The sequence below is a fragment of the Rousettus aegyptiacus genome, unplaced genomic scaffold, assembly GCF_014176215.1.
Source record: "Rousettus aegyptiacus isolate mRouAeg1 unplaced genomic scaffold, mRouAeg1.p scaffold_m13_p_3, whole genome shotgun sequence".
Lineage (NCBI taxonomy): Eukaryota > Metazoa > Chordata > Mammalia > Chiroptera > Pteropodidae > Rousettus > Rousettus aegyptiacus.
In genome coordinates, this window is record NW_023416306.1 from 29761558 (window position 1) to 29781263 (window position 19706).

Below are 19706 nucleotides of genomic sequence, written 5' to 3' on the forward strand. Positions count from 1 at the left end.
CAGCCTGCTTGTAACACAAAGTGAGTCAGCAGCAAAACAGAGTTGTTTGTGGACAGAATGAGTGGGAGGGAAAGGCAAGGCAAGCCAGCTTATGAACCCATAAACCTTTTAATTTACACAAAGGACTAAACCTAATTAATTTCAACTTGCACTTGCTTCTGCAGAAAATAAAGGTTTAATGACTCTGTCAAAGCATCACTAAGACAACCAAAGCTTGAATGTCAGGCTTTTTCTCCTCTTTAGCTAGCCCTAAGACTAAAGAGCTTGTCTGTGATAGCGCAGCCCAGTCAGGTTTCTAGACCCAGAACAAATGGAAAAATCAAACCAAACACAACAAACACAGGGAGCCCCTCCACTTGTTTGTTCTTCCCCTCAACAGACTGACAGGCCTGAGAGTTGCAATCCTCAGTCAAGGCAGGAAGGGACTCGGGGAAGCCTCAGAGAGAAGACAAGGAGGAATGCTTTCAGGCCTGACCACAGGGCATGCAGGAGGCTGATACACATAAACAGCCCGTAAATAGCCCAGAGGGCCTGGAAAAAATGTGTGCCATAACTGAGAATCATAGATTCCCTACACTTGTACAAGCCTTTAAAGAGGTAAAAAGTCAGCACCAAAGCTACCTGTAAAAGGGGAAATGTTTCTGTTACTATTTGGAAAGAGATGTGGTCTGGGATTGTTCTTGATGAGTAAACATCTCTGACCGGATCCTTTGAAAAGAGAATTCTTTTCTTTTCCCTTTATCCGGCACTTAATAATTCATGGCTCTTGTGCAGCAACATTGGGCCTGACTTAGGATGAAAGGAGGGAGATGCAATTGGAGGACTGACAGGAGACTGGGAGATACCTTGAGGGCAAGGTCAGCTAACAGTCATCTACCCACCACCCAGCACAGTGCCAGACACTGATGTGCTCCAAAGGCTTCTGTTGAGGACAACCTGAAAGCAGGAAGCCAGATGATAAACTCATAAAAATAGGCCCTTGCTATCCCTGAGTCTTATTAGAACTTGTCTGCCTTCTGCCTTATCTTGGTGGTCCTCCTTAAAGTCACCCAAGGAGAGTGGCATTGCTTGAAATGAGTAACCTCATTTTTTCCTCAAAAATTACTATTTACTTCTAGACATTGAAAAAGATGGGTCACTTTACACATGTAAATGAGACTTATTCCATTAATCCCATGGAATGTGGATGGGAAGGGGAAGCCATCAACAATGTCAAAATCTCTAGGGATGGTATATACCATCAGAAGTCCCCCAAAGTGGATCTATAATGGCTTCCATTCCAACACACTGAAGAAAAATCAGCATTAAATATAAAAACCACTTCTTTTGTCCTGGAACCCCGATGACAGTGGCTAGTGTGCCACTAGCTTTATATACTCAGGGTCAGCCCTGTGCTACAAGGTTTCTATGAGACAAGTGACCTAGTTTCTAACTGCTCTTCATTCTCAGTAAGTGGTAAGCTGAAGTCTCTTCCCCTCTCTGGAACCTAAAGTTCATCTATAAGACCATCCAACCCAACATTCAACAATTCTACCTAAAGAAAGGTACCAAGTCCTAAATCAATGACTGGAGGGAGACTAAACCTTTAAGATTCAGTTCCTAAAAACAGGTGTACTCACTCTCTTCAAGGACGACCGATTCTGTATACAGACAGAAGGGATATAGTTAGCAAAACTGGCTTGAAAAAGTTCTACAATGGGAAGTCTGTTCCCAACATAATTATTTTTTAAGTCTGAGAATCAGAATGTCAACTTGCTTAAGCCATAGGGACCCTAAACAGGGAGGGTCAGCCCAGTTTTACCAAGTACTTCAGAGCAAAATCATGGGCAGAGGCAACTTGCTAGGGTAAACGAGGCCTCACATGGTGCTTGTACTAAGTACCCATTCTTTAGAGATGTGAACTTGCATCTGGGGAAACTATCTTGAACGAGCACAGGATAAAGGAGCCTGGCCCTGTCAGCACTTCAAACTGACAAGCTCAGGACAGGTCCTGGTAGCTAATGCGACCCTCAGCATCTTGCTGCCCAAACCTGAGAGCAGCCCCCACCATACTTATCAGAGAACTTCAAATGGAACCCAACAAACACGAGAGTGTTCCCACAGGAAGTTGGCCACAACAGAGGCTCAAGCCTGGCATCTGAGGGGCAGCTGACAGAATCAAGGATGGCCAACAGGAGGTAGGTAGTCAAAGACTGCTGTACGCTTTTTATACTTGTCCTGCATGGTTGCCCCATAATGGCACAGATAGCTGGCAAAGCAGTCAGCTCCCTCTTTTCTGGTTGATTTCCATCTAATAGATATGACAAGAGAAAGGGGTGCCTTAAACCCACTTCTGCCTTTGAGAACAGGAACATACGGCTCTTTACCCTGAACATCAAAAATATCTCCAAGACCAGCGTTGGCCTATCGTTACACTGAAATGAGTGAAGTGTGAACTCAGCATGGGAAAGCAAGCCCATCGACTTACACCGCGGCAGGCAGCACTGCCTCCACCTCCCTTTCTTCTTCAAAGTGGACTCTCGGTGTGGAGCATTAAAGACCACAGTTGTTGGTCAGTGGTAATATAAGAATGCTTTCTCACACAACTACTTTATGTTCAGTAAGTGAGTAAATTCTAAAAAGAGCACTTTTAAAATCAACTCGAGGTTTCCTCAGACATGGATAAGTACCCATAGAACCCTTAATTCTGAAGTCACTGTGTTGGATGAACATCCTTGGCTACCTAATTAAAAAGCACATTTCCCTGCTAATGGATCCCTCTGTGAAGCAGCTTTCAGAGGGCAGGCATGCAACATGATCAAGTCTATAATCAGTCCCAGTGAGATCCTGGTATAGCCATAAAAGTAGCCTCTTAATTCTGGGTTACATTTTTACCTGTGGACTTGATCCATGAAATAACTTCCTTTTGCTGTATCATACCATTACAGGTGGTGCCTATTAACCAAACTCTTAGTTGAAAAGCTAAACTCACTATAACTGGGATGGCTAATAGATAGCTGAATTATACTCACAAGACCCGATAGACTTGCAACCCTTATGTTTCAAATACGTTTTTGAAAACCTGCAAAGACATTTCACACTAAATGAGTCAGCAGCTGAGACGCTATACTGGATGTTGGAAATGAATTTGATTCAATATTGGAAAACAAGCTGTGCTAGAAGCACCACGGACTGACCTGTTGTTTGCTTTTGTTTTCTGTAGCTGCTCATCCTGCCTCGCATACCACTCTTCTAGCTCCTTTATTGCTTTTTCTTTCCACTCTGCTTCTTGCTTCCGAGAATTGGCATCTTTGAAAGGAAGGAAAAGAGAATACGAATGAAACGAAACACAAATTCAAGTTAATTTCATCAATCTATTTTGGTCTTGTTAAGCTCATGTTGTGTGCAGGCACAAGTGCATGTGTGTGTTGGAAGGAGAACAGTTGGGACGGAAAATAAAATTCTATTTTCCCTGTTTATACAATGAATTCTCAGGCTCAGTGATTCTATCAAGGTGTTCCAACACACTTTATCCCAGTCCACTGACAGCTTACTGGATCACTAGTCTGGGTTTGTTTGGGGACAGGGGGAAGGCAGAAATACTGACTTTGAATAGAAAAAAGACTTTGGGGGTACCAACTGGGAAAAAAGCAATTACAGATGATTCTTTAATAATCTACCAATATTATTAGTTCAGGGTGGATAATTCATATGAGATACTCTTTTAACTAAATCTTCTCACAAACTATATTCCACACCCCAGGTTGACAGTGGACTTATAAAACATAAGATGCATTCTCAGCATGGCAGAAGCACTTCTATGAAGCAAGGAGCTATTAAGAAAATTACCAGAGATAAAGAAGATTCAGGAACCAGGGAATGGGAGAATATTAGATGTTAGAGTTTGGGGAACCACAAAGTATCTATTCCTGTTTACATTGCAGTGAGCTTGTGGCAAAGCTAGGACAGAACTAAAAAGAGAAACTCCAATGGAAAGAATTATGAGGGTGGGACATCATTATTAATAAACAGTTATCTACAAGATTCTAGAAGTTAGAAGGAAAATGCACACCTAACAGGAAGCTTCTCAGGACTAAATATGGGTTCTCCTAAGACATTTAGCCAAAGAAACACGCTAGCATATAGTGAGAAAGAAATTCAGGTCACAGCTACTGCTGCAGGTGACACTTGGAGTTACCGATACTTCACCAGAAATGTGTTCCCAAGGACACTCTAACAGGTGTTTTACAGATGTTTCACTCAATCTTTACGACAATCCCAAGAAGGTAAACTCTAGTCTCGTATTCAGCTGTGAGAAAAACTGCAACTCAGAAAGTTTGAGAAAACTTCATAAAGATTACAGCAAGTGCAGAGCCAAGATTCAAACCAAGGTCCAACTCTAAAGCTGACACATTCTTACTTCATTATACTGTCTCCAAAAGGTGGGATGGAAAGAGAAGTAAGCCTAGAAATAATCACAAGATGTAAACAGAAGTTGGTCACCAATGATCCAGACTTAGAGTTTGGAAAATGCAGAACCAGAGCCCAACGTATCATCAGTGTCCTCAGTGGGGGAAGGTGGAAGCAATGGTGGTAGCAAGTAACCACTTGAAGGGAAGAAATAAAGTATTTTGGAGGCATTTTTAGAGCCTTTGCAAGAAATGTCTTTGGTCACTAAGTACTAGAAACAGTCTCAAGAGCAGCTAGAAACTTTCCACAGTTCCAGATTATTAATTTCCCCTGTTATCTACCTTAGCAGAAGGTGAACTATTGCTTAGGAAAATTATTTTACTCAGATTTTCCACTGATGACTCAGTATACAGAGTAAACCTCTGATGACTGTTTGTCCACGGCATTAAGTGTACGTGAAATGCAAGGTACTATGATGCAATGAGAGATACTGTGAGGCTGACTGTGCTATGTGGACAAGAAACCAAAAAACACCAAATTTAAAATGTAAAGTCTCCTTTTCAAGAATGGTAAAATTACTTTTTGATATTATATAGTAGGAATAAAATATAGAAATTTATCTCCGAAAAGTTTATCTAAATAAAAATTGATTTACACAAATTATAGTTACTGTATTAAACAATCCCTTTAAACTGTCTTCTTGCTTTTACAGATTTATGAAGTGACACTGACGGTAAGAATTTAGAATTCTTAAACACTTAGCTTGAGGAGACAAAGATTCAAGCCATAATACAATCTTATCTTTGAATCTTGGGGGGAGGGGCAGGAATGTAGTCCCTTGTGACAGTATGACACACTGACAGTGGTTTTCTTTGGTCATCCTCATTACTGTTCACAGAAAATAACATTATTTGCAAATAGCCAGTAGATAAACTGAAAACCACTGACACCGGTTCTCTATTCTTAGCATCTTGTGCTTTCTCACAGTTCTTGCAAGGAAAAAAGGTGAAACTGAAGAAACACCTAGTTCATTGACCAATTTAATTTGATTCAATCAGAATGCAAGGCCAAATGTTTCACTTCCCTCAGGAAGGCATCTTGAATTAAGTAAACAATACCTCATGGAATATTCCCAAAGTGTCCAATGTGATAATTAAAAAGGAAAGTGCAATTTTTTCCAAACATCAAAATATACTCTTTGGAGAAAACAACTTTGCTAAACTTTGGGGTAAGAGAATGACAGAGTTAGGTTCTGTAACATGAAAAATACTTCAGGGTGCATTTGAAATCTTGCTCCCCAGCATATGTCATGAGTTTGGCTCAAATAAACTCTTATAAAAGTTCAAGGAGGGAGGGAAGGACGCGGGGAGAAAAATGAAAAAAAGAAAAATTCGAATACTAGCTAAGTCTTGCCTTTAAGTCTACTAAGAAGAGATATACAAAGAACAAGTAAGGGCTGAGGCTGCCAGCACCATGAAGACCCAGTTTGATCTTCTAAAGCTGCACTATATAGTATAGTAGCTACTAGCCACACACGGCTATTTAAATTTATTAAAATAAAATTTAAAATTCAGTTTCTCAGTCACACTAGCCACATTTCAAGTGCTTAATAGCTACATGTGGCTAGTGGTTACCATACTGAACAGCACAGATACAGAATATTTCCATCATCAAAAAAGTAACTACCGGATAGTGCTATAAAGGTTCAAACATTAAGTGTGCTCTGTGTTGCGAAAGCCACATAAACTGGGTTGGAGAGACAACAGATTTTACACTAATTGGCTGTGTTATCTGAGTCTTATTTCTAGGTGTCAGGTACCCTATCTGAAAAATAAGAGTCATGCTTTTGCTAGTTCAGTGGTTCTCAAGATGGAATAATAATGCTGACATTATGGTTACATAAAATGATTTCATATTTCTAGATGTACAATAAAATATTTAGGCATGAAGTCTCTAATGTCTGTATCTTAAAAGTGGATCAGAAAAAAATTATGAGTTTACATTCACAATACACACATATGTATGTATATGTGTGTATGTATAAAAATTACATGCACACATACATGCCTCATTTATATAAAGACAATCCAGTAAGGTGAAATGTTAATTACTGATTCTAAGGACTACACATGTTCATTTAATTCTACTATTCTGTTTGAAATTTTAATAAAAAGGTGATACAAGAATATCCTGTGGATAACATGCCCACACTCTGCCATACCTCTCCAACACAAACGTACAGATACCAAGTCTCTCCTGATCTTGACCAACAGCTGACACTCCACATACACAACTCTTCACCAAAAGCCAAGCTAGCTGGAAGTGACCCTGGGCTTAGCATGCCCAACAAGATGGTATACACTAAATGCAATGTGGCTGAAGGGATGGGTATGGATTCTGAAGCACAGCAGAAATTCTGACTCTACTACTTCTTAGCTGTATGATTCAAAAAGTTATTCTACCTATGCTTTTCACTTTTCTCAGCCATAAAAAATATAAAAACTTACCTTCCAAGGATATTAGGGTAAGACAACCAAATTGTGCTTGTTTCCTACAATACCTCACATTTTCCTCTAAGCATTACCTTAAAGTCAGCCTTCAAATAACAAATGGACTGTAAAGTTTCTCGCATGAATATAACACCTTCGAGTTTACAAAGCATTGTCATAAATACCACCTCAGATTACCCTTGGGGTTGGTAACACTGATTTTACTCCACAGATGGAGAAATAGACTCTGCAAGGTTTGGGCAACCAAGTGCTCACAGGTGGTAAAAATTAAGGCTGGGCCTTGAACTCAGTCTTTCACTCCAAGTCCATGGCTCCTTTCCACAGCACCACTCTGCTCTTCCTGAAAGCAGAGGATGCACTCGGTGGCTTTCTGGGTTGCCCTAATCCTTACACAGTGACCTGTAATTAAGCATCTCCACATGGGTTGCCTTATAACTTAACGCTGAGAAAGATATTTTCTCAAAGACTAGACTGAGAAAGGTATCTTCTTAAAGACAAGGACATTATGGCTAATTCAACTTTAAAAGAGGTAAAAGTAGAATCAAGGTCAACTATTCCACTGAAAACAGAAACCCAAAGACAGAAAGGGATTCCTTACCAAGGGCTGCCAAGCGTTCCATCTGCTCTTCTCTCCATTTACGGATACTTTCAGGCTCTGATTGCAATCGATCCACTTGTGAAATAGCTGCGTAACTGTCTGTTGGACCATTACTCTCCTTAACACAAAACACAATTATACTCCATCAGTACCAAAAACTCCTTCCAGAAAATGCACTTCATCCAGGTTAAAACCTCTGGTTATGTACAGCACTACTAGTTGTCGCAAAATGTTAAAGGATTACCTTAAAAACAGTAATAAACCTTACATGCTGATAGGTAGCTTTCAACATTACTACACTTAAACTTTAGTCCATGAGAAAGCAGAGTAGTTGATATCCTATTAAAAAATGGGGCATAAGTGGGAGATAGGAGAGTTGAAGAGGTAATAGGACTTACTAGGAATGTGTTACCAGTTTTGGTATCCTCAACTGACAAACAGATTATGTGATATTTTAAAAATAACAAAGGTAAGTACACCGTAGAGCAAGGCCTAGACTCTAAGACCTAAATGCTATTATGCAATGCAGGAAAAGGTCATTTAATACCACCTAATCAAAATATAGTGAATCCTAGGAAAGAGTCCAAAAGAAAATGTAGTTACTACAGTCGCACCAAGAAAAAGAATGAAAAGGCAATTATGGGTCACAAGTGTGTGTGTGGGAAGAGGGGGTAGATTCTTCTTTATAGTGGATTAAATTTGGAAATAAACAAATTGATCAAGACAAATAGAAATTAGTCTTTATAGAATTATTTCACCTGTTGAACTAATGAATGTCATCAGTTTAACCTAATCAGACTATAAACAAATGTGAAAAGGATTAATAACTAATCCCACTGAATGTTACCAGTTTAACCTAACCATATTACAAATAACAACAACAAAAAGTATTAGTAACTAACTTATTACTACTTTCTATGTGTCAGGCACATAAAAAGCTTTCTCTCCCAAATACCTTGCAAAGCAAGTTTTTATTCCCATTTCACAGTTGAGGCACAGAAAAATAACATGTCCAAACTCACAGCTAATAAGGGATAAAGCCGGGATCTGAACCCTATGCTGTCTCACTCTAAAGTCACTCTAAAGGCCAAGCTTGAAACCAGGGGCCAGAAACTACAGGCCAGGACAGCACCTGTTTTCATAATTAAATTTTACTAGAATGGAGCTATGCCCATTCCTTTACATAATGTCTAGGGATGCTTTCACGTTATAGCAACAGAGTAGTTTGACAGAGACCTATGACCCACAAAGCTTAATGTTTACTATCCAGCCCTTTACAGAAAGTCAGTTCACCTCTGGTTTAAATCAATTAAACTAATCTCATTCTTCTTGCCAGTTAACTGATTGAGCGACAGACAAAAAACCAGGATAAGCCAGGCATCCTGTTATTCCCCCCCGGCTGCAGTGATTACTCATTGGTCTAGAGGGAAATATAGGACTTTTTCTGGGTGGTTGGGAGAAGAGGAACCTTTGTCTTGATCTAGATAATGTGACACACACACGAGGCCTGGTAGTGCTTGCAGCCATTTCCCCACCATGAAAAAAAGCCTGAGCATGAAACTGCACACTCAGAAGGCGGAGCTGGAGTCCTAGAGGTCCTGGTCCGAGAACACCTAACTTACCTCAAGACTCTTTCAATTATATAAACTAGCAAATCCTCTGTTTAGGCCAATGCAAGTTGGGGTGGCAACCAAAAGCTTAGTGATACAGAACAATAACAAATACCAGCCCCCCCCCACCCCCAAACAATCTACAGGGTTCAAATGCTGGCCCCACCACATACAATACAGGTCCCATATGTTGTTGTGAGAATTAAATAAGACTAAGTATGAACAGTGCTTGACACTGTGCATGGCAGCAAGTGTTTAAATTTGCTAACGTCATTATCATCATCATGAAGGGTCATTTCTTGAGAATAAAGCTGGTAACACTAGGACCCGGTCAGTAACATTTAAAAGAATGCACTATTGGTGTCATTTCCCTTCAAATCCTTTTACTTTGGCAGGTAACATACCAGCTACTAATACATCCAGGAAAGTTAAGGGAGTGGAGTCCTTTCTAGGTCAATTCAAATCACAGGAAAGGAAGACTCTCGACCACTATCATTCAACATAATGTACCTGGTAGTATTCGCCATTCATCACTCCATCAGCAGCATCTGCAAGACATAAGATTGCACTGTCAACTAGGGCTGGTCAAAAACTGAGCCAAAGGATTTGAGAGTATAATATAGTACTGCATGCCATAGTTACTAAAAGCTACTCAAAATTATCCCTGTGCTAAGTACTAGATAGAACAATGAACAGCTCTCTGTTTGAAGAAACCAATATATGCTTGTATACAAATGACTTCACCAAAATGTGGTCAAATCTGTCCCAAGCTCCCAAGCCCAAATGCTTCTGAGATTCTGTTTTCTGGCCTAGAGAGATAACACATGGAATCAGGGCAGAAGGGTCTCACAGAACAACAATGTTTCTCTATGAAAGTTCTGGAGAAGGCAAAGGAGTAGTATGGCCGGAATCATTCACAGTGAACAGAGATGCGAAGCTTCATTTCAAACCAAGGTGCTATCCCGCATGTCAGGACTGTCCATCCTGTGGCTGGAGTAGGCTCAGTACCTAAGAGTCTACAGTTCAGACTTCTTGCTAATTCCTACAGTCCACCTGGAATTTGTCTAGAACAGCAAGATTTGGACATACCAAATTAAATCAGTATTTTCGAGGATGCAAGTTAAAAAAAAAAAAAAACCTAAAAGTGAGGTGTATAGTCCAGTTTTCTGACACTATTATTCATAACTGAGAAAATCCATCTCAGAAATATGAAAAATGCCTAAGACTACAGAATATCAATCTATATGGTACAAAATGGTGGTCAACAGGCTGAACATACTTACAATACAAAGTACCAAATTAGGAAATTTCACAAAATCAGGATTTCCAGGCTTGGGGTGGGGAAGGCAGGCAGACTGAAGATCTGCCAATAACTGGGTCTGCATTCTTCAGCTGACAATCACTGTCTGAAATGAAGGCCACCTTTCCGTGGAACATGCCCCAGTCAATTTGTCAGTCCTCACTAGCTCCACTCTCTTTAAAAACCCATTCGGTGTCTAATTCAATTACCTGACTGGGCCAATGAACATGTTTCTAACCCCCACCTTGTCCCAACAGTCATCACTAAGAGGCAGTTTATACAGGACTGCACACCATCCCTCTGGAGTGGCTGCCCTGCCTTCCCTCAAAAACCCTCAATATAAGAACCATAAAAATTTAGCTTCTACCTACATAATCTGCATTCTTTCTCTGTTGGTTGATCAACATTTACTACCTACTATGTAAGACTTCCATTATTTTGCCCAAATGTTTTCAAAGAGCAATGACATCTTACAGCATGCTGTGGGAGAGGGAAGATGAGAAAATAAATAAATCTAAACGATAGAAGAACTCAAGAAGTAAAAGGAATGCCAAGCATTTAAGAGAGCGCCACCCACAGGAGGCCCTCAGAGGGCAATATTTGGACACAGCACAGCTTTCCAGAGGCCTGGGGCAGGGTGTACTAAGCCTCATCCTTTCCTTCTAACAGACAAAGAATTCAAATAACTAGTCTGATCCTGGTTCCTAATTACAGGCATACTTCATTTTATTGCATGTTGCTTTATTGTGCCTCACAAATGTTGCATTTTTTATAAATTGAAGGCAAGACCCTCAACCAGCAAAAAGATTACAACTTGCTTTATTGCTAATACTCGCTTTATTGTGCTGATCTGAAACCAAATCCACAATATCTCCAAAGTATGCCTGTAAATCCAATTTGAACTTTCCATTTTCCAAATCAACTCTAACATTTTATCTATTCTTTGGTCTCTTGCTTCTGCCAAATACTCTTCTCTTGGCTTGAGGAGTACTGAAAAATTTTATAGATCATTCCCTCAACATGTTTCCTTGATACCAAAATGTTTTGTTTTTATAAAAGAAAAATGGAGACAGAAGGAAATGCCATGTAATTTCACCATTCAGCCTACTGGTTTCTATCCTAATGTGTTTACCTAATGTGTATACATAAAACTTTAGCAAAACTGGTCCCCTACAACATATACTTTTTAGTAACCCATTCCTCTATATTATTAAACCCTCAATTTTATTAGTATGAAGACAACTACTATTTATCTCTTTCACTGTGCCAGGCACAGTATTAAACACTTTATATACATTAAGTTTTAATCCTCACAACAAACCTGTATGCATCAGCAGGGAACCCAGGGGTGAATAAGGTGATCTTAAGGGGGCAGATTACTAATATTTTCTCTTAAATTTTTCTCCCCTTTTTAATCCGCCCCACCCCCCTTCCATCCCTGACCTATGGATGTTGCCATTTCCCCTTAAGAACTGGATCACTGAAGGCAAGATGTCTCTTTCGTGGCATGCACCTGGGGGGCCTGGCGCACCTGGGGTATGGTCCGTGGCTCCACCTGGGGCACGAACCCAGGACCTTCTGCTTGTAAAGCAGATGTGCTAACCATTACACTATGGAGCCACCCACTTAAATTTTTTATGCTTAAGATATGTAAGAAAAATGTTAAATGTGTTATTATGAGATAATCAGCCTTTAAAAAGTGGCGCAATACCTAAGCCAGGCAGTCACAGGAAAGATCATCTGATAACTTGATACATGAACACAAACTGTAAGATCTAAGTATTTCCCAACCCACCTCAGCTTTGATCTAGGTTTCGACTATGGCTATGTATCTTGATTATTTCAACACAACTCATACTTTTCTTAATTTCCCTGTTATACTTCTATGCTTAATAATAGTACAAAAGTGAGTTCCTCATAGTTTTTGTCACTGGCTTTTCATTACTTCACGCTGTGTGCTACCTACACATATAATTTTTCAAGTATTCTATGAAGTTTTGGAAATACAAAATTTACCAAAAAACTAAAAATATTGGGGTGGGCATATTCAACTGCTCCTCAGTAATAAACTCCTTATTGTAAAACTGCTAGGTCACAGGACATATGTTTGTTTGTTTGTTTGTTTGTTTGTTTAGGTGAGGCAACCCTTGGTTAACCTCATAGGTTGCACTGCAAGAACCTTGTCATCTTACAATCCCTTATTATTTTTTTACACCTATAGCACCTAGTCTTCCTAGGTGGTCTCCCATTCAAGGACTAACGAGGCCCGACCCTGCTTAGCTTCGAAGATCAGACAGGATTGGGCTTGTTCAGGGTGGCATGGCTGTAGATTCACAGGACATATATTTTAAAGGCTTCGAAACACAGACAGTTTGTCCCCTTTTGGTCTACCATTTACATTACGGCCATCAGAACATGAGTGTCCCATTTCTCCAACCTTTGACACTAAAGATACAATTTTGTTTTTAAATTTTTGCTAACTTGACAGTAGAAAAAATAACTTATGGTGGCTTTGTTGTGCCAATCTAATTTTCTGTGAGGTAATCACATACCTCACATTCAATTTTCTATACTGAATTCTCAGTTTTGCCCAATTCTCAGTTTTGCCCATTTTCTGCTACTTTCACTTCTCTAAGTACTATTATTTTCTTCTCACATTGCAAATGTTTTCCCCCTTTGACTTTTTATATGGTTTGATATTTAACACCTAGAACAACTTAACTCATACATAAACACTATCAATTTTTCCTTTATGATTTCTGTATCCGCTTTTATGCTGAAGGCCTTTCCTACTGAGATTCACTTTTCTTTTGGTCCTTTAAAAAAAAAAAAAGCCTCTTTTTAATCCACCTGGAATTAATTTCTGTGTAAGTTAGAAAAGAGATGATTTTAAATCCTAGAGCTTACAATAGCTAGTATGACCAGGCCAACATCCTGGTTAATATATTACAACTAACACACCAACTATTCACTTCACATATTCCAGCCCAGGGCCATTGCCAATAGGAGACTTTAATCACCACTCCATCACAAAAGAAGCAATTCTCATCCCATACCTCCTTCTAAGTCACATGTTACCTCTCCTTTAGGTCTGAAGACTCATCCAGACCCACTGGCAAATACCTGAACTTTTAGTTACTGTACCACTGTAGTGATATTCAACTGGCCCAAGTCAAAGGATCATCTGTTGCTACAGAAACATGCAGAAAAGACATCTAAGGTGCCTTGATTTATTAGGACGACTAAGCTAAGCAACATGATATTCCAGAAGGAAACTGTCTTAAGGCATCTCAGGAACTCCAGACAGAAACCAGGGTCAGAATACGTTTCCAGAGATGAAAGACTCTTTGTCCCAAACCTACCTTTCAACCTCCCATGTTCCCCAACTACTGAAAGTCAAACAGATCCGAGTCTGAATTCCAGTGAGGCCTGTATTAGCTTGCTACCTTATGATCACCGCTTAATTCTATGAACAGTTCCCATCTGAAATAGAATGACCACGTAGCCTGCAGACTTACTGCATGGACTTGAAAGTACGGACAGAACCTGGCATAGAGTAAATGGGCAGTACTACTAAATACCAAGCATGAGATTTCCCTGAACTACTCTCTACCACTGCTACCAAGAAAATTACTCTCCTGCTCCAGAAAGCAAGCTTTAATTCATGTGCCTCTCTTCCTCCTTCTCCAAGAAAGGACTTGTCAGAAACATACCAGACAGTCTCATTCCCATACTCTCAGTAGCTCCTTAATTGCCTCTTACTCTCTCCTTCCTCCTCAGTCCTCATGATTGAAGGCTTTTGAAAACAGCTCTAGAATTAGGCTCCTTATTTCCTGATCACTTCTTCTTCAATATCCCCTAAGCCACTTCACCCCGCTGGTTCTCTCCCACCTCTAAACTTAAGTCTCTTCTCCACCTCTCCTAAAAATTGAGAGTCACCCAGGGCTCAGGATGTACCCCTCTGGTTTTTGCCGGCCCCTATCTTCCACAGGCCTTTTCTCCAAGGCTGAAGGGGAATTTAGATATGTTCCTCTCTCAATCTGATAGAGCCTCCTGCCTATAGATCTTTGTATAACACATCAGATATAGAGCTCCCTCCTAAAATATTCCCTCAAAACACCCCCTCCCCAAAGCTCATAGGCCCTGTAACACACTCCTCTCTCTATTCCCAAGAAAAAATAATAGTTAGGTACTGTGTGTAAGCACTCTACAGGTGTTCTCTAATGTAATCCTAGCGACCCTATGTGGTGTGTATTTGCACCTTTTACAGAGGAAAAAACTGAGGCAAGGCAGTGGCACCATCATTGCTTGAGATCACAAAGCTAAACTCACACTCATACTAGGACAGCACAGAATCCTGAGAAAGGGAGGAGAGAAAGACAGAAAAAGTGTCCAACTGATTCTCTAACTCCCAAAGGAAGTGCTGACCACTGCACTTTTTTCTGACCAGTGTGCTATTACCAACCCCAACCACACTGTCAAGAGATCTGGCTTTAAATCACTAAATGCTTAGTTCACTAAGAAAAGTCCTTCCTAGGAACTAAGTCAGCAATCATCCCTTCCTTCCCTTTGCTGAAAGCTCGATGCACAAGAGACCAATGTGCCCAACCCTGTTCTCTCCCTATTACCTCTGCAAACTGCTAATCACCAAGATCTGCTGCTTCCATAAGGACCCCTGGACCTGACATTTTTGTCCATTCCTTTGTGTCTATGCGCCAGACACCCTGCTAGGCACTGGGGATACAGTGGTGAGCCAGAGTAACGCTGTCCTTAAATCAGGACAGTCTTCTAACTATGGGTCCTGATTCTCCCAACTCTGTCTTAGCCAGGTCAGCCACAACTGCCTTCCAGAAAAATATCTTATTTCACTATTCCCTGCTGAAACTGCAACAGAATATGGTACAGTTGAAGGGTAGGGGAAAAACAGGGCTCAACTATTAACTTGCCCTTCTTAAGCAAGAAATTTCTCTGTAGGGCTCGGTTTTCTCTTCTATTAAATGAGAGGTAAACCATGAATCTAAACAGTACATTTTATGATTCTTAGGCAAATGTTAAAGACCACTCAAGAATAACAAAAAACCCTTATCACTCAAAGCCAACTTCATCTCCCAGCCACAGCCCAGTTCAGTCCAACCTGCTTGCTATAAATTGCATTTTCAGGTATATTACACGTTCTCATATAAGTTCTTACGAGACTGATTTGCTCAGGAGGCAGCACTGTACAGTGTAAAAACTCAGAGGCTGCAAACTAGCAGTCTCCTCATCTCCTACCACCAAAGGTTCTGCTTGGCTGGCATAGTAATTTGAGATTTCTAAGTCTGAATGCTTTTATGAAGAGCACTACTCTAGCACACCAAAGCCTCAGTCTAAAATACACATTATCTCATCCTCAACATGATTCTCCCATTTATGTTATTTACCTAGCCCCTTAAGGTTTGACTTTAGGGTAGTATCTGCCCCACCAGTTCCCTATTCTCTTTAATTTGAACTTTAAGTGAAGGAAAAGCCATTTCTCATTTCCTCTAATTTCCTACTTCCTTACACTACTGAAAAGATCTCATCCTTTCCTCCCACCACCACAATCCTAAACATCATACATAGATAATGCATCCAAACTGGCATTCTAATATATATATATATATATATATATATATATATATATATATATATATATATTTTAATTTGGCTGAAAAAAGGCCACACCAGATACTTTATTCACCTCTTGGAAGACTAGTCCAGGATAATCTGCTTAGGCAACACTGCCTACCAAAGCTGTTACTAGAAGAAGTAGAGTTCCAGGAGTCCAAGCCGTAATACGACAAATAGCAAAACTCTTATCCCTCTTTGGCCGGAGTTTTTCTCCAGGGCTTGACCATCTTTCTTGAGCTCCCTATTCACTCCTCCTTCCTTCCCCATAACCCAACATTCTGTACACCTTAAGTGACAAAAGCATCACTGCACTGCCATTTTTGTTTGCATGTCACAAAAACGATACTATTTTTTTTTTCCCTGCCCTCCTTTCCTAATAACTGGTCCTGTGCTGAGCCCAGACCTGCCTGCCTGTTAAGTCTAGCCAAATTACGCCAATGCAGCTGTGCTTCAGAGGCCAAGCTCACGGCACAGAAAGTGCTCAATGAAAAGTTCCGGAACTGAACGGGCTTCTTCGGGCTCTTCAGCCTGTCACCCTATGTTCTTTGGTTTCTCGCTATGCCCGCGCCCAGGAGCGCTCATACTCTTAGAACGGAGTAGGCGTCCAGAGCCTAGGTTTCCGCATGAGTGGGTCGGGTCTCGTTTCCTCTCTGCACTCCTCAACCTCTCGATTTCGCAAAGAACAAGAGTTACACAGACTTCTCAGACCCATTTCGGGGCGAATTTCCATATAAGTCCTCCCGCCCCAAACGCGCCCGCATTCTCACCCGGACCCCCGGGTGGCTCGCCGTGCGGCTGGGGCCCAGGGGCGCCGCCGTCCAGGATGGCGAAGGCCTCGTCGTTCTCGATGCCCGCAATCTCGCTCTCCTGCTGCGCTAAGAAGGCCGCGGCCGGGTCTTCTTCGCCCGCGCCGGCCACCCCGTTCCCCAGAGCGGGGCCGCCCGGAGCGCCGGCGGGGGCGCCGAACGGGTCTAGCTCAGCCATGACGGACAGTTCAACGGTACACACACCGACGTTAAGAGACAAACCAACCGACACGGACACCGCGCCCGGCAGCAGCTGCTGTGGTGGCGACTTCGCTCCGAGGACAAGCGGGAGGAGGGAGAAGACGGAAGCGGAAACCCTGCCCCTATATCCGGTTGGCCTAGACGGTGTTGGAGAGCCAAAACGGTAATAACCAATCAGAGGACAGCAACCATTCGCGAACTACCCAATCAGCAGGAGGAGGGGCGGGCCCCCGAGGAAAACTCGTGACTTCGGCAGCGCCGCGGGTGAGAACCGTGAGCCCCGTGGATCTAAGGGAGGCTTGATTGGCGCTTGACTTAAAACTGCCTTTCCCGCCGGACGTTTGGGATTGCACAGATGCGGACCGCCACCTTTGAGGGGACGCAAGTGGTGAGGTGAAGTTAAGGATGTGATGATTAGTCAATTACAGGAGAGGCAAGCTCCTTAGCCTTTCTGAACCTGTTTCCTCATTTGTAAAATGGAAACGAGAATCCTGCACTGGCTTGCTTCCAGGACTGTTGGGAAGACTAAATCTTTTCACAGCGATGTACTGGCTTTATTAAAAAATTTGTGTTTGTTAACTCACTAACTCCAGCTCGACTTAAATGTGATTTAAATCCACTGATTTTTCTACCCCATAGGGAGAAAAGGCGAATATCTCTTATGACAAAGCCCTTTGGCAGCGAGTACATCTTTTCAGAGCTAGAAGTTTCTAGAACTGGAAATTCTGTAAGGATTACGTAGTTCATAAGGAAATTGAGGAATCAGTAACAGGGAGTCAGTAGTCAAGAGAAAACCTAAGTAGCACCCCCATATGTATACACACATTTTCCAGCTAGGGACAGCAGGAACTTTAAAGTTCCTTCAGTATTTTAAATTAGGGGCATGTTAATAACATGGCTAGTTAATTTTGTCTACACCATAGAAATGATAATAGAATAATCACGTTAATCATACTCACTTTGAAGAGTGGGCTCATGCAATGGCCAACACTCCCTTTACCACCACCACACTAAAAATGAAATAATCAAAAACAAGCCAACCAGAGGCAGACAGCTAGAAACAAAGGTGATTTTTAGAACTGTGCATGTATCTGTAACGGTAAAAAAGGTAATATTTGCTTAAGGCTTGTATTTAAAGTCATTTTCAGTATGAAACAGGAAAATTTTGAAAAACTTTTAAAAATTTTTAATTTTTAAGGCCTGCAACTGACTCGGTTGTCCATTCTTTCATTTAATACTCTCCTAAAATAAATTGGCAATAACATATGGAATTATTTGTCATTTATCTTCTTGAAACAATTTATCGTTCCTATAGAAGGAGAAGGGGAAGAGATGACTGAGAGTCTGAAGAAGATAATTTTGATTGTTTACAGCAGTAAGTAACTGAGGGACCGACAGCCTTATCACCCTGGAAAGTGCATGATTCTGGGGAAGCTGACCAGAGAGACACTTGATAGAGGAGGCATCACATATCATGCAAAGTCAACATTTATACTTGCAAAATTGGGGAAATCAGCTGAGGGATGACTTCATAGAGGAGGTGGCTTGAAGCTGTTTTGGAATATGTATAAGGTTTGGAAGAGTCAATAATGGCAGCCTAATATTACTGTTGTGCCTTTAAAAGTTCAGAGCTTGGCATGTTTAGGGGACAGTGAGTACAACATACCTTGGAGGTACTGTGGATTCAGTGACAGACCACTGCAATAAAGCAAGTCGTGATCTTGCTGGTGGAGGGTTTTGCCTTCCATTTGGGAAAAAAGCAACATCTGTGAAAAGCAATAAAGCGAAGCACAATAAAACAAGGTATGCCTGTAAATTAATTTGGCTGAGCCAGAGGGCTTAAGAGGAGGAATAATTTATCGTGCCTATAGAAGGAGAAGGGGAAGAGATGACTGAGAGTAAATCTGGAGACGTGATGGGACCGCGAATGTAGTCCATGCAGAGGAGTCTTATTAGTGATAAGGACCCGTGGAAGTTTTCAGAGAAATGGAAGGGAGGCTAGTCATATTTGGTTGAGAAGTCCTAGAAGATAAGTCCTTTTTTAGTTTCTGTCTCTCCCACTAGACCTCTAGATAAGAGGATGGACTACATCTGCCTTGATCAGTTTTGTGTTTCAGAGTCTGGCATTATGCCTAGTACATAGCATATGCTCAATAAATATTTATTGATGGAATGAATGGAATAGCATTAGAGCTGGAGCTCAGAGGATAAGTACTGTGAGAGAGATGGGATAGAGAAGAGAGGCAGAGAGTGTGGCTGTGCTCTGGGAAGTGATTTAGCTAGATGATAGAAAAATCAGGAGAAAATTCATACATAGCTGAAGTAAATGTGTTGAAGTCAAGTTATGGAGCACTTGAGTGCCCAGGTGAGGACTATTCCTTAATTGCAGAAGCTGTGAGGAACCTTTTAAGGGCTTTAAACAGGCAACGACTTGGTGAGAACCTTGTTCTGGAAGAATCTTCTGGCAGCTCAGGCAGTGTAAGCATAGGAGAGGGTTCTGAAAGGTGAGAGGACAGATAGGAAAGACACATGGGCTATTCAGGAGACATTCAACAGGATCTTGGAAATCTAAGTCTGAAGTTCAGGAGAGAGGAGGTTCTAATTCCAGCAATGGTGGGCAAAGTTGTTTAGGGCCAACTCTTC

The 19706-nt window shown here is 41.2% G+C and overlaps 1 protein-coding gene, 1 non-coding gene and 1 pseudogene across 6 annotated transcripts in view; all 3 read right to left on the reverse strand.

The window, feature by feature from the left end:
• Nucleotides 1-17169, reverse strand: part of CLTA (clathrin light chain A) — a 34636-nt gene extending 17467 nt beyond the window's left edge. For 4 of the 5 annotated variants that reach the window (XM_036238471.1, XM_016130416.2, XM_016130415.2 and 1 more), the window contains exons 1-4: nucleotides 16824-17169; nucleotides 9618-9655; nucleotides 7498-7615; nucleotides 3177-3288 (exon numbers count right to left, since the gene is read on the reverse strand). In XM_036238471.1, coding sequence (XP_036094364.1) covers nucleotides 3177-3288; nucleotides 7498-7615; nucleotides 9618-9655; nucleotides 16824-17040 — 485 coding nt within the window. In that variant the 5' untranslated portion in view covers nucleotides 17041-17169. Of the gene's footprint in view, nucleotides 1-3011; nucleotides 3062-3176; nucleotides 3289-7497; nucleotides 7616-9617; nucleotides 9656-16823 lie in introns of all 5 variants that reach the window. The other variant, XR_004956211.1, reaches the window with a different exon arrangement.
• On the reverse strand, nucleotides 11954-12027 carry TRNAV-UAC. Its single transcript has one exon. It is a non-coding gene; the product is annotated as a tRNA-Val (tRNA).
• Nucleotides 12620-12738, reverse strand: LOC118600707 (annotated as a pseudogene).
• Nucleotides 17170-19706: the final 2537 nt, after the last annotated feature.